This window comes from Melitaea cinxia, chromosome 1, assembly GCF_905220565.1.
Source record: "Melitaea cinxia chromosome 1, ilMelCinx1.1, whole genome shotgun sequence".
NCBI lineage: Eukaryota > Metazoa > Arthropoda > Insecta > Lepidoptera > Nymphalidae > Melitaea > Melitaea cinxia.
The window spans coordinates 15,140,942-15,153,928 of record NC_059394.1 but is presented as its reverse complement, the minus strand read 5'-3'; the positions used below and the strand labels follow the sequence as shown (position 1 = coordinate 15,153,928).

At 41.1% G+C, this 12,987-nt stretch overlaps 2 protein-coding genes across 2 annotated transcripts; one reads left to right on the top strand and one right to left on the bottom strand.

Annotated features, from left to right (window-relative positions):
* The first annotated feature begins 975 nt into the window (after positions 1-975).
* Positions 976-9,422, top strand: LOC123670166 (E3 ubiquitin-protein ligase Topors). Its single transcript, XM_045603678.1, has 4 exons — positions 976-1,182; positions 1,757-1,932; positions 6,834-7,043; positions 7,172-9,422. The coding sequence occupies exons 1-4, from the start codon at positions 976-978 to the stop codon at positions 8,625-8,627; spliced, it is 2,049 nt and encodes a 682-aa protein (XP_045459634.1). The 3' UTR covers positions 8,628-9,422.
* Positions 9,423-10,689: 1,267 nt separating this feature from the next.
* On the bottom strand, positions 10,690-11,046 carry LOC123654179. Its single transcript, XM_045590104.1, has one exon. The coding sequence runs from the start codon at positions 11,044-11,046 to the stop codon at positions 10,690-10,692; it is 357 nt and encodes a 118-aa protein (XP_045446060.1).
* Positions 11,047-12,987: the final 1,941 nt, after the last annotated feature.

The window sequence follows — 12,987 nt, the reverse complement described above, 5'->3', positions numbered from 1 at the left end:
TTGATAGTTGGTTAGAAAAACGAGTAAGCTTTAGACCACACGACTGAAGCGTAACGAAACATTAGTCTCTCTCTTTCTACTTTCACTAACTTGTGTCCCTCTCAACTTCCGTTCTCCTCGCCCGATCACACTTTTCGTAACACTCTCATTACGTATTTCCCAGTTTACTCCCCAAGACAAGCTTGTGTAAAGAAGTTTTGCTTCAAAATATCGAATGTCGATATTTGAATTTCAATATCGAACTATCGATATATCGTCCAAAAAAAAATATTAATAAATATCGATATTTCGATATATCGATATTTTATCAACAGTCCTACCGTGCATCCGTTACGTATGCTTTTTCCTTTACATTTTGTATTTTAGTTATGGTAACCACTCTATCTATTTATTATTTATATTCACGTATGTTCACCCTACACAGTTTCTTGTCAAGATACATGTACTGTAGGATCACGCACTACGATAAGGAAATAAAAATCGTTGTATTATAGTAAAATAAGAGATTTGTGACCATAGTGCGAATATTAGGAGATAAAAAAAATTGAATTATTGGATACGGAATTATTAAAGACTCATGAAAAGCTAATCATCGATTTCTGTAGCAGTTTTCAAGACTTGTTTGTCAAGATTTGAGCCACAGTAGGTAACAATGTTAAGCCTAAAAAGGATATAAAACTTAAAGCTGCCATCAGATTTGATTAGTTATGTTACCTATTGTTTGTTTTTCAAAAAATTAAGTTTGTTATCAGTGGAAGTAATTTGACTACGATTTAGGCTCATATCTAGAAGACATGTAAATAGGGTTTGATTTAATTTCGAGTACCTATATAATTTATATGTCATTTTAAAGCCACCTTCTTATCGTGTCACTCGTTATTGTATGGTACACTTTTAAATAAGTGTTATCTACATATAGTTCTTTTATTAAGTTATAAAATTTGACTGTGCTAATATAGATTGGAGCTATCAGCTATGGACACATTGTCACCAGCCCAAGATGATAGTTCAGGGGCCAATCCAAGCAGTGTTAAAAGTGATGACAGTAGTCCAAGGAATGACACTGGTAGAGGTTCACCACCTCCAAAATGTGCAATATGTCTTGGTACATGCCGCAACAAGTCATTTACTGATTCCTGCCTTCACCAGTTCTGTTTTAAATGCCTACTCACCTGGAGTAAAGTAAGTTACATATCGAAAGTTAATTATTTCTGAAAATGCTATAAATATATAGTTTTCAATTTATTAAGGGTTTTTATTACTGAGTTAGTCAAAGCATTTCTTTAAGTAACTGAGAAGCAACAGTGAAATTATAAATTTAAGTTATAGCAGATGCATTTTAATGGCATTAGGATTTTAAGAGGAAGAAAGCAGATTATTTTTTGAAATCATACAAAATTTTACTGTGATATAAATAAAATCATTTTTAATGATGTATGATTAAATTTTGTTCATTTCCTGTCTCTATCTTTTTTATTTTAAATGCCTACTCAATTAGAGTAAAGCTAGTTATATAATATACATATATAACTGCTATAAGTAAATTATTTCTATGAGTAAAATATTAAATATAATTTATTGAATGCATACATTAACACCGAGATATTATTGTACTAGTATATTTACTACAATTAAGTTACGAGTTAAGTTTAAGTTATCTAAAATTTTAATATTATTTCTGCTTTAAAAACAAAACAATAGGAATTTTTTTTTTATTGTTTTAAAATTGTTTTCAAAATTGTCACATTGATTTCAGGTCAAAGCTGAATGTCCACTTTGTAAGCAAAATTTTAGATCAATTATTCACAATGTACAATCAAATCATCAATATGAGGAGTATATGGTCGAGCAAAGGCAGACGGAAGAAATCACTGAAAGAATTGATATTGATAATAATACAATTGCTACAGCAACTAGAAGGTTCAGATACAGGTAATTACTTAATTAGTGCAAGATGTGCAAATAGCTTACATAATATTGTGAAATTGTAGTGTTTTATGTATTACTAGCTTTTTTTTTTTTTTTTTATAAAGAGAGGAGGTAAATCTTCAAAAGACACCTTTTGGCTATTGTTGGTAGGTAGTGTAGGATTTTTACCCACTAAAACCCTCCTCTCTTGCTTTAGTAACCAACACCCCGGAACCGCGTTAGCATTACTTCGAGGTGTTTGGTACTCCACCCTGCCGGTTTTATAACGGCATGTCCCCCGATTCCTATTTCTCCTCTTTTTTCTTCTCCTGCAGGACCACTCTCACATACTCCGACATTCTTTGCCAATTGTCACTCGTCGCCATCATCCATGGAATGACTCCTTCTGCCCTATCAGGCATTTCCTTCTCATTCTGATAACGTAGCCGCATTTCAGACCAGCGGCGACAGTCAAAGAAGGTGTGCTCGGCGGAATCTATGTGTTCCGGACAGTACTGACAGTATGGATCGCTTCGGATCCCCATACGATGCAAGTACTCGTTAAACTGTCCATGTCCTGATAAGAACTGGGTTAAGTAGTAATCCAGTTCCCCCTGCCTACGCAGCATCCAGTCACGGACCCGTTTAATAATACGGTACGTCCACCTTCCCTTTTCACTGGCGTCCCAACGCTCCTGCCAAAAATTCAGCGTTTCCTCGCGTTCCCGGGTCCTAACATCTAATAAAGGTCCGCGGCCATCCCTCCGAGTATCAAAAATGCGTCTCCTCTCGAACACCAAAAGGTCAATTGGAATCACACCCGCAATGACCAGGGCTGCATCCTCAGAAACCGTTCGATAGGCACAGGCTATCCTTAGCGCTCCTCTACGTTGTACAGATGCAAGTTGTCTACGGTTTTTCTCAACTTTGAGTGCCTCAGACCAGACTTCTGCTCCGTAGAGCATTATTGAGCTTGAAACACTCATAAGCAATTTTCTACGGCTACTTCTTGGTCCCCCGATATTTGGCATTAGTCGGGAGAGGCTTGCCACCGCCTTTGCCGCTTTGGTGGCAGCATAAACAACCTGATCTCTAAACGTAAGTTTCGAGTCGATCGTAACTCCGAGGTATTTCAGGGACCCTCTGCTTTCAATATGCTGATCCACGACAAGTGCGCGAAAGGGAGTCGGAAACCACCTCTGAGCTGTAAGTACTACCACCTCAGTCTTCGCTTTGGCCAAAGCCATACCGTGTTCATTTAACCACGCGTTTACTTCCGTAGCGACTAGGCTGGCCAATTTTTGCGCGGTCTCATATGAACGTGCAAGTATCAGTGCTGCCACATCGTCAGCAAATCCCTCCAGAATCACCTCATCCGGTAACTTTAGGCGGAGGAGAGCATCATAAAGGATGATCCAAAGTTCTGGTCCTAGGACCGAACCCTGAGCCGCTCCCCCTCTCAGCTTCATCCTCATTTCTCCCATCGTAGTCTCATATATCAAAAAACGATCACGTAGATAATCGTCTAAGATCCTAATGAGGTAATTTGAAAGACCTAATTTGTGAAGCGCTTTCATTATATCTGGCCATCTTGCTGAATTAAAAGCATTTTTGACGTCGAACGTCATCATTATACACACTGGGCGGGTCCGATGGTTACCCGTCCAAGCCCGTCTGGCGAATGAAAGCGCTTCAGAAATGGCACCAATGGTGCTGCGATTCGGTCGAAAGCCGTGCTGGTTTTCAGCTAGTCCCCCCACATCAGCCACTTCCCTCCTCAGTCGATTTCTTATGAGGCTCTCAAAAATCTTTCCTGCGACATCAAGCATGCAAAGTGGTCTATATGATGAAGGTGTGTAGGGAGAACCTTTTCCTTTGTCCAATAAGACTAATCGCTGCAGCTTCCATCTTTTCGGGAAGACCCCAGCCGTGATGCAGGCGTTGTAGGTATCAAGAAGCAATTTTTCATGCCGCTTCATAAGAACCTTATATGCTTCAACGGGAACACCGTCTGGACCCGGGGCCTTACCTCCCTTAAGGCACCTAACCACCTCCCGCAGCTCCACTGCTGAAAAAGGTGGGCACTCGTCATCAGGTATCACAGTCTGAACGTAAACCCGGTCATCGCGGTCAGGAAATAGAGCTTCGACTATTTCCTTCATCGCCTGGGGTTCCATGGGTGCTACGGGTCTGCGACCTATAAATTTTTGAGTGACGATACGGTAGCCATTTCCCCACAGGTCGTCATCCACTTCTTTGCAAATTGCCTTCCAGCACCTCCCCTTGCTCTCCTTTATAGCAATGACGAGTCGCTTTTTCGCCGCTTTGTACAGGTCGTTCTTCTGCTGACCAGTACCTCGTCTTCGCGATCTCTGAGCTTGCCTCCGAAGACGCAAGCACTCAGTCCTAATCAGCGCGATTTCAGCGGTCCACCAGTAAACTGGCTTCCTGTGTGGGCATGTGGAACGGCGGGGCATCGCAGCATCGCACCCTGCAACGATAACATCCATTGATCGACCGACGTATTTCTCTACCTCCTCCCGCGACTCTGTGGGTAGCTCTGGATAGGTCTTGATCCTGTCAGAGACTGCTTGTTGGAAAGCACCTTCGTCCATTTTTGATATTCTCCATCCATTCCGCTTCACTCGACGCTTCGGCACAATCGAGGATTTCCCCTTCTGATTATGGACCAAATAGGAAATGTATTGATGATCGCTTGCTGTATACTCTTCCAGAACAGCCCAATCCGAGATCATTCCAGCAATCCGTTGAGTAGCGAAAGTAAGATCTAAAATTGACCCACGTACACCATATCTCCGGAAAGTAGGAACATTTCCCCTATTAACAATGACAAGATCAAGACCCGCCATCATGTCCAGGAGTTCATTTCCTCGAGTATCACTGTAATCCATGCCCCATGCAACCGATTTTGCATTGAAGTCACCACCTATCACGATTTCTCCCTCAAGGTGACGGACGACTCGTTCGAGATCATCAACTCTCTTTCGGAAATCAGTGATAGGCTCGTTGGGGGTGAAATAACATGACACAAAGGTTGCCACTGGCGTAACCACCCATACAATGCCGTCTCTCGAGCCGTTGTCTTTGGTTGAAAAACGCTCTAGCTCCGGAATCCAGATAGCTGCCGTCCCCGAGGGGTCACATAACCAATTTGGTCCAGATACACCGTGGTATTGTTCTGAAATCAGCACAATATCCGCTCGAAACTCACAATTCCGCGCCAGAAGCAGATCAAGAGCCAGTCTGCATCGTTGTAAATTAATCTGCAAAACCTTAGCCATTTTTCTTTTTTAATACCTCACGATACGACGCACAACTTCCAGAGCCCATCATGTGATCTGTTGAGCGCCCGTCTCCTACCGCAGCACAGAGATGACAGCTCGGTGGGTTAGTACAAGTCTTCGACTGGTGGTCCGCCCGCCCACAGCGCCAGCAGAGTCCACTCCTATCAACTTCCGCCTTACATGTGCCAGCCATATGGCCTGGTCCATGGCAACGGTAACACCGGTCCAGGCGCTCCCAGCGCCGAATTCGGCAGATCAACCAACCCACCTTGACCTTTCCCAACGTTTCCAAAGTGGAAGCATCCGTGAGTCCCGCCTCGATGAAAGCGCGAACACCTCCCCATTTATTTGGTTTAGTTATATTAACTTTGAGCTGTTCAACTTCAGTGCCAAGAGCTTGTGCCAGGGACGCCTTCACCTCGTCCACTGTCGTCGCGGCGTCTAACCCGTCAATTACAACTGTAGTGGTTGGGATGAGATGTCGCACCTCAACACTTCCGCCGGCTGCCTCAGTGATCCTCTTACCAAGAGTAGAGCGATCTTTAACAGATCCCTCAAACTCGATAAGAAGTCCACCCTTCCTCGCTGTTCTAACTGATCTAACACATATGGCGTGATCCTCCAGGCAGAGATTCGACCGTAGAGCCTTCAAAACTTCGCGAGATGATCTTGATTCATCAGGAGTGATCAGTACCGCCTCCGGTCGAAGTCGCATCTTGGACTTTTTGGTCTTTTTGGTTACCGTTGTCCATGTAGACCCTGGTCCTCCTGATATGCGGTTTCCTAGTCCTGCTAAAATCAAGATCATCAAGATCGGGTCTACTATCCTGAAAAGGACTGCTGAATCACCGTATTCTGCGGACCCTAAGAAAATTATTTTTAGAATAGCAGTATTCTCTGTGAATAGCTTTACAGTTGGTACATTCACGAGTCTTACTCAATTTTAGGGTGGTTGGGGGTTTGTGTAGGGGAACCGGGGTTGATTTTAGGGGGGGGGGGGGGGTGTCGATTGAGAATTTCGACCAGCATGTTGATATCCATCTCTTTTAAAAACTTAAGCTAATTCTTGCAAAGTGAATTAAGGGAGGGTGTGTGGGGGTTGGTGGAGTGGGGGGTCAAGCTGTAGGTAGTCGGGGGTCTATTTTGAGGGGGTATAGTTTAGAATTATGTTAAGCATGTTGGTGCCTATCTCTTCGCAAAACTGCAGTCGATTATTGCAAAGTGCATTTTGGGGGGTTCAGGTGGTTGTAGAGAGTCGTGGGTTGAACTTGGGGGTTTGTGCCCCTTGAGACTTGATCAGCATGTTGAAAACTACCCCTATGCAAAATTCCAGCCAATTTAGCCGAGAGCCATTTTCCATACAAATTGTGCGGGGTCCTTTGAAGTAAATCTATGCAGTACTTTTTGAGTTTATCCCGGACATACATACACACAAACAGACAAAAATTCTAAAAATTATACTTTTGGCTTTGGTATCGATTGTAGATCACACCCCAAGTATTCTTTAAAAATAATATTCAATGTACAGTTTTGACTTTCCTACCATTTTATTATATGTGTAGATTAAAACTTCAAAATAAAAAAGGAAATTGTTGATGGGGATAAATGTGATATTTCTAGGACAACACTGACACTACCACGGCGGGAGACCATCGCTATCCAGCAGCTGCTGCTGCACTACCCCATGATGGCGGACGTGTTCCCGCCGCCCGCGCACCGCCGCCGCTCGCCAGCGTCCTTCCGCCGCACCGTATACCGGTATAACTTGTGGGCGCGGCCTCTGCCCGACTTCACTGGCAGATTTAGAGACTGCACACCAGAGTTTTACAGGTGCTTTGGACAACTTATACATTATTCATACAAGAATTAAATATTTATTTAACTTGGTCATTGTCAATTTAAGCAAGAAACTGGCTACTGATATCTATAATATATATATATATTATTTTATTTTATAGGTACAATGACTCACAGATGCATCGATTAGTACCCTGGCTAAATAGGGAACTTCATTATTTGTTAAATGAAAACATTGGGCATATTTCATATGTTATAGCAAAAATATTAGAATTGCTGCCACAGTATCACATCAACTCCACGGAGTTTAGAGAGACCATGCAACGGTACTTTGGAGACCGAACTGAACATTTCTTACACGAGTTATACTGCTTCGCCTCCACGCCCTACGACATGACCGGCTATGATCGCAACGTACAGTACACCACGGACACCAGGGTGTCGACCATGGTCAACGAAGTCATCTCCAGCTCCGAGTCGGAGGCGAGCGTCGACTCGGACATCGTAATGATTTCGAGCTCGGAGCCGGCCGACCCGCCGCCCGGGCCGTCGCGCGCCGCGCCCCGCGTGCCCGCGCCCGTCTACCCGCACAACTACATCCCTGAGCCCGCCGCCGACCGAGTCGTCCCCATCGAGACCATCTCCCAGTCCGACACGGACGACGACTCGTCGGAGGTGATGGTCGTCGGCTACATCAAGCCGCCGCAGGACCGCACGCCGGAGGTGGTCGACCTGCTCGGCTCCGACAGCGACGTGATCGTGCAGGAGGCCTCGCCTGCAGAGCCGGCCTCCGGCGAGGCGCGCGAGTCGAGACCGACGCCGCTCGTCAAATTCACGCTCAAGCGAAGTGCTCCCAGTCCTGGCGAATCAGACAGCGACAGCAACTACACGCCGTCTCCGCCGCGCCGGCGCCGCCGGCTCGGCTCCGGCCTGTCCGGCACTGTGAGCCCGCTTGGCCGCAGTAGTCCCGCCGGATCCGCCGGAAGCCCATCCAGCCCAGCCAGCACTGCCGACACGCGCCGCACTACGCCCTCTGGCGCATCGTGGTACTCATCGCCCTCCACAGACTCCACTGACTCGGACTGCTCCCGAAACGAACACAGACGGAGGAAGTCGCGGAGGCGAGTCGACTACGCGGAACGAAACAGAAGGAAACAGAAAAATATGTCATACCGCAGGAGCAAAAAGTCGTCTGCCGCTCTCACCGGCCGGGAAAAGCGAAGTAAGCGTAAATCACACTCCGGGAAGGGAGTAAAATCGTCGAAAAAGTCTAGCAATACAGCGGCGTCCGAGCCTGCGGTGCCGGCGGCTCCGCTACCCAGTACCAGTGATTCGGTCAGGAGTAGTAAGCGTAAGTTAGATAGTAACGTAGGTCGCCGCAGGTTAAGCCGCGAAACGAAAAGACTGAAAAGTGTCGTAAACGTAATAAATAGCCAAAAAAATTCTGGCGAGTCCAGTTCTGGTTCCAAAAGTAGTTCGACGACTGGAGGGGCGAGCGGCACCAGCGTACCGTACCCGGCCGCAGCGCCGGCCGACGCCGACCACCCCGACTACTCCGACTCCGAGGACGACCTGCCGTTGAACCTCTCGATAGCCAACGCGTTCTCGTCCTTGTAAATATGTCAGTGAAGTAAACGAGTATTGTGATAATTTTATATTATTTATGAAAGTAACTCCTGTCACTTTAAAATGAGCTGGATCTCGAACAGATCGCTCTCTCGCTGTTCACACCGTTGACTGTAATTTTTGGTTATAAAAAAATAAAATTTTAATATTATATGTAAAAATGTATCGATTTCATTATTTATATATTTTTTTAATTGTCATGAGAAACGTGATTGATTTATCGAGGCAGATCCATTCATCATATAATTTTTAGTATATAGTATACCATTTTGTACATATATTATAATTAATGCAAATCACTTCAATTATTTCGTAAGGCTTCTTTTTTTTCATTCTCAATCAAATCTATGTCCATTTGAGTAAAAAAAAAATTCTTTTTCAAATTCTGTATCGCATCAATGACTATATTACAAAATTTTGTGTACAAAATTGTTCAAATGTGTTATTTATATTATCATTGCTTTGGTAAATGTTTAATTTTGTTTGAGATACGGGTATTTGTTATCGAATTTATATATACCATTATTACTATTAAAACGAGATGATTTGTGGCTACACGAAAAATTTAAATCTGAGATACTTAATTTTATAATATATAATGTTTAAAACCATTAAACATTGTAATAAATAAAATGTTTGAAACCTACCTTGAAATTGTAATATCACTGCGTTGAGCACATCTCATGAGCTTTCATTATTTTAATAGGAAAACGAGTTACTGTTCGATTGTATAAAGGATATTAGATGTGCTAAACCGAGTGAGCGAAAATAAATGTACTCAATGAACCTAGAGTTTTATTACATTTTTGTAGATGTACTCGAAGTACTGATTTTGTTAAAAAACCGCCGTTTTGAATATCGAGGGCTGAAAGGCATTAGTGACGGTGTCGCTTTGACATTTTTCTATATACAAATATTTAATTTTAATGATAATAATAATAAATTCTTTATTTGACCAAATATTTTGACTAGCAGCAGCAGATTAATCTCTAACCATTCTGATGTCGTTAATTTTTAAGAGTAATCGTCTCCAAATTAAGTTTTTCCAACAAAAATTTTTAATATCTTCCGAGTATTGGAACTAATTTGACTCCCTTTAAGCCAAGTCTAATATAATGTAAATATCTTAGTAAAATTTCAAATTAGCAGTATATTAAATACTTACCTATACCTACTCGAAGCTTTATTATGAGATATCATATCCGTTTCCGTTGAATTTCTACCCGTTTCCGGTCACTTTTGACTCGTCTCCGTGGCGTTACCTGGCGGTTACGTGGCAATTTTTGTTACTGTGTTTTATCATTAGCTCTTTAAACAGGCAGAAATGCACTGAAAGCTTTCAGTATAGGTGAGTATTTAATATGATTTTTATTTCAGGTTAAACGCTGCCATTAAATACTTGACCGTAACTGAAAGCTTTATTATGAGACCTGTTTGTTATCGCCACTTACTTTTGTATATACAACTTTTAACGCCAATGTGATGGATATAATTTACTGTGATTAAAAAAATATTTTATATAATAATTTAATTATACCGTGGGAACATATACATAACTGTAATTTCTTAATCACTTATTGGTATGAATAAGTTTGTAACACCTTAAGACGTGTTGTTATTAATTACTTTACCGAGAAAGGAACAACTGCAGCTCAGACCGTTTTAGGTAGATAATTATTGACCCAAACAGCATTTCGTAGTCGACTATTCTCCCCCCAAAACATGACAATTATTTTTTTTAATTTTTTTATGTAACTAATAAAACCTTCAGCTATACCTCTATGTTCTCGTTTTTTTTTTTTTTTTTGTAAATATGCGTAATTTTCCATAAATGAGTGTCTGAAAATGTATAAAAAATCAGGCAAAATTTCTAGTTTTTGAAGACTCTTACTCTCTATGGTAATAATATGAAAAAAAAAACAAGACATAGGGGCATGGTCATGACAGTCTTCCTAATTCTTTTTAAAGTCTATTATTTCCTACTAAGGTAATTTTGCCCAAATTTTTCAAATTTTCCCATGGTCTCATACCCAGATAAACCAGACTTTATGGGCTAAAGTATATTTACTTGCCAACCCAATCTCTGTAATAGCTTTACGTTCAGTTTTGCATAATGGTAAAGCCTCTGCGCATCTTGATGTACTATAACAAAGGCGTCTAGGTACACTAGTACCTTTATGCTGTACCTTTCTCGTAATGTCTGAGCAACCCGCTTTGTGAGGATCGAGAATGTTTTGGGTGCTGTGCTTAGGCCGAACGGTAGGCATATCATCTCTAAAACTTCTTGGTTGTACTCTAGACGTAGGAACCAACTGTACGATTCTGTGACATTCACATGGAAATATGCCTGGGATAGATCGACTTTACACATCCAGTCTCGAGGTTGTAAGAAATCGGGCACACGATACATGTTTATCAAGTGGAATAGCTCGGTGATTATAGTTGTTCAGACGTTTGTTTGTTTGATTTCAGGGGCGATAAATCGATATAGCTAGAATTTATTTTTAGAAAATGTCGTTTTATCCCTGTTTTTAGGCAATGAAAAAATGGCAGCAATATTGTTAGAATACGAAGGTAAATTTCGCAGTTGTCAATAAAGTCGTAATAGCTCAGGTGGGAAATCACCCAGTCAGGACCAACCGAGAAGACCACGGTTCAAATCCCCATGCCGCCAGATCGATTATTTCTTCCTTTTTTTTTCTAATTTCACTCATGATTTTTTTATTTAAAACCCTGTTCATATTTTTTAATTATTATGTCGGTAAAATCGGCAAATATTATTTATATTTTATCAATATGTATTTCTTATTTAAATTTGATTTCACGATTTGATACACGATTTACTAAAAATACCGAGCTCGATCACCCAGGTACTTTTATAATAAAGCTGCTAGTTATGGTCAAGTATTAAATGGTTCATTTATAAGAAATAGCCTCTGCATGTCATCTTTTTTTCTACTTGTTATTGTAGGTAAAAATCATGTCCTGATATATGGGTTCGCTTCAGTCTGTAATATCCCACTACATAGGGCATAGGCCTTTTTCCATGTAGGAGAAGGATCAGAGCTTAATCCACCACGCTGCTCCAACTGCTTGACGGATATATTCCCTACAACTAACACTAACAACCGGGACCGACGGCTTAACGTGCTCTCCGAGGCAGGGGTGAGGAGATCCACTAGGACTGCACAAACACCCAGACCACGGCAATCACCTGTATGGCCAATACAACAATGTTTGTCATGTGCAGGGATCGAAACCGCAACCGCCAGCGCAACAGATACAATCCATGGCTGTAGCCATTGCGCCAACGCGGCGTCTATATGGGTTATTTAAGTTCAATTTAATGTGAGCTTTACAACGTTCACAAACAGCGAAGAAATGATATGTCATGATAAGGAAACCAGTATCTGATGATGGAATCCCAGAGAAATCGAGGGAAACCCTCGAACATCGTAGTGACCAGTGCGTTTGTTATTTTCTTTTTCGCCTGCTTACGTTGTATTACTTATCGATGTAATTGAAGTTGTTTTTTTTTTTGTTTGCGAGCAAACACAATTATTTTCTATTTGTAAATAAAAAACCAAAAGGTTGAGGTAAACTTATATTCATTAAAATACTAAATTTAAGTCAAAATAACAATACATTTACAAGGACACCTTTCCGTTACCGTTCGTACATTAAATACAACCACGCCATGTACCAATTCTTTTTGAGGAAATTTATCTTAAGCCTTGATTATAAAAATTCGAAGAATCGATTTTCCCTAACGTGACGTAATTGTATTTGAAGCGGCATTTTAAACTGTAGGTAACATTTTCAATATTGGCAATTGGTTTTAAAACCAGTTACAATATACAATATATATATATATATATATTCTTAGATCTTATAAAGATAAAAAATGAGCAAAAATTAAAACCATCTACGATGGACGGTATTTGTTAATATATTTTTACTTTAATATAAAATGACACAATAAGTTCCATTTTATTGCACTTTATTATGATTTCGTGAAAAAACAAAGCAAAGCCGAAGATGTTTGTTTCTTATTTTTATTGCTGAAATATTTTCATCATTAGGTCATTTATATTCCATCACATTTATATTTAAAAAATCCAATAAAAGTAAAATATAAATATAACTATATATTTTTTTGAATTAATAAAATACAAATAATTTAAGTGCTGTGTTGCTACCGCAGTCTAGAATCAAGTTCAACTACCACCTTGCAACTATTGAAGCCGACCAAGGACCGATGGATAACAATTATACAGATGGCTTTTAAATACACAGGCCGAAAACGAGCAGCAGCGTCTTCGATGCAATAAAGCTAGCCCTGTGGTCATCA

Coding starts and splice junctions, on each gene's coding strand:
- LOC123670166 (XM_045603678.1), top strand. CDS start 976: ATGGACACATTGTCACCAGCCCAAGATGATAGTTCAGGGGCCAATCCA. Junction 1,183..1,756: donor GCCTACTCACCTGGAGTAAA/GTAAGTTACATA, acceptor CATTGATTTCAG/GTCAAAGCTGAATGTCCACT. Junction 1,933..6,833: donor ACTAGAAGGTTCAGATACAG/GTAATTACTTAA, acceptor TGATATTTCTAG/GACAACACTGACACTACCAC.
- LOC123654179 (XM_045590104.1), bottom strand. CDS start 11,046: ATGTATCGTGTGCCCGATTTCTTACAACCTCGAGACTGGATGTGTAAA.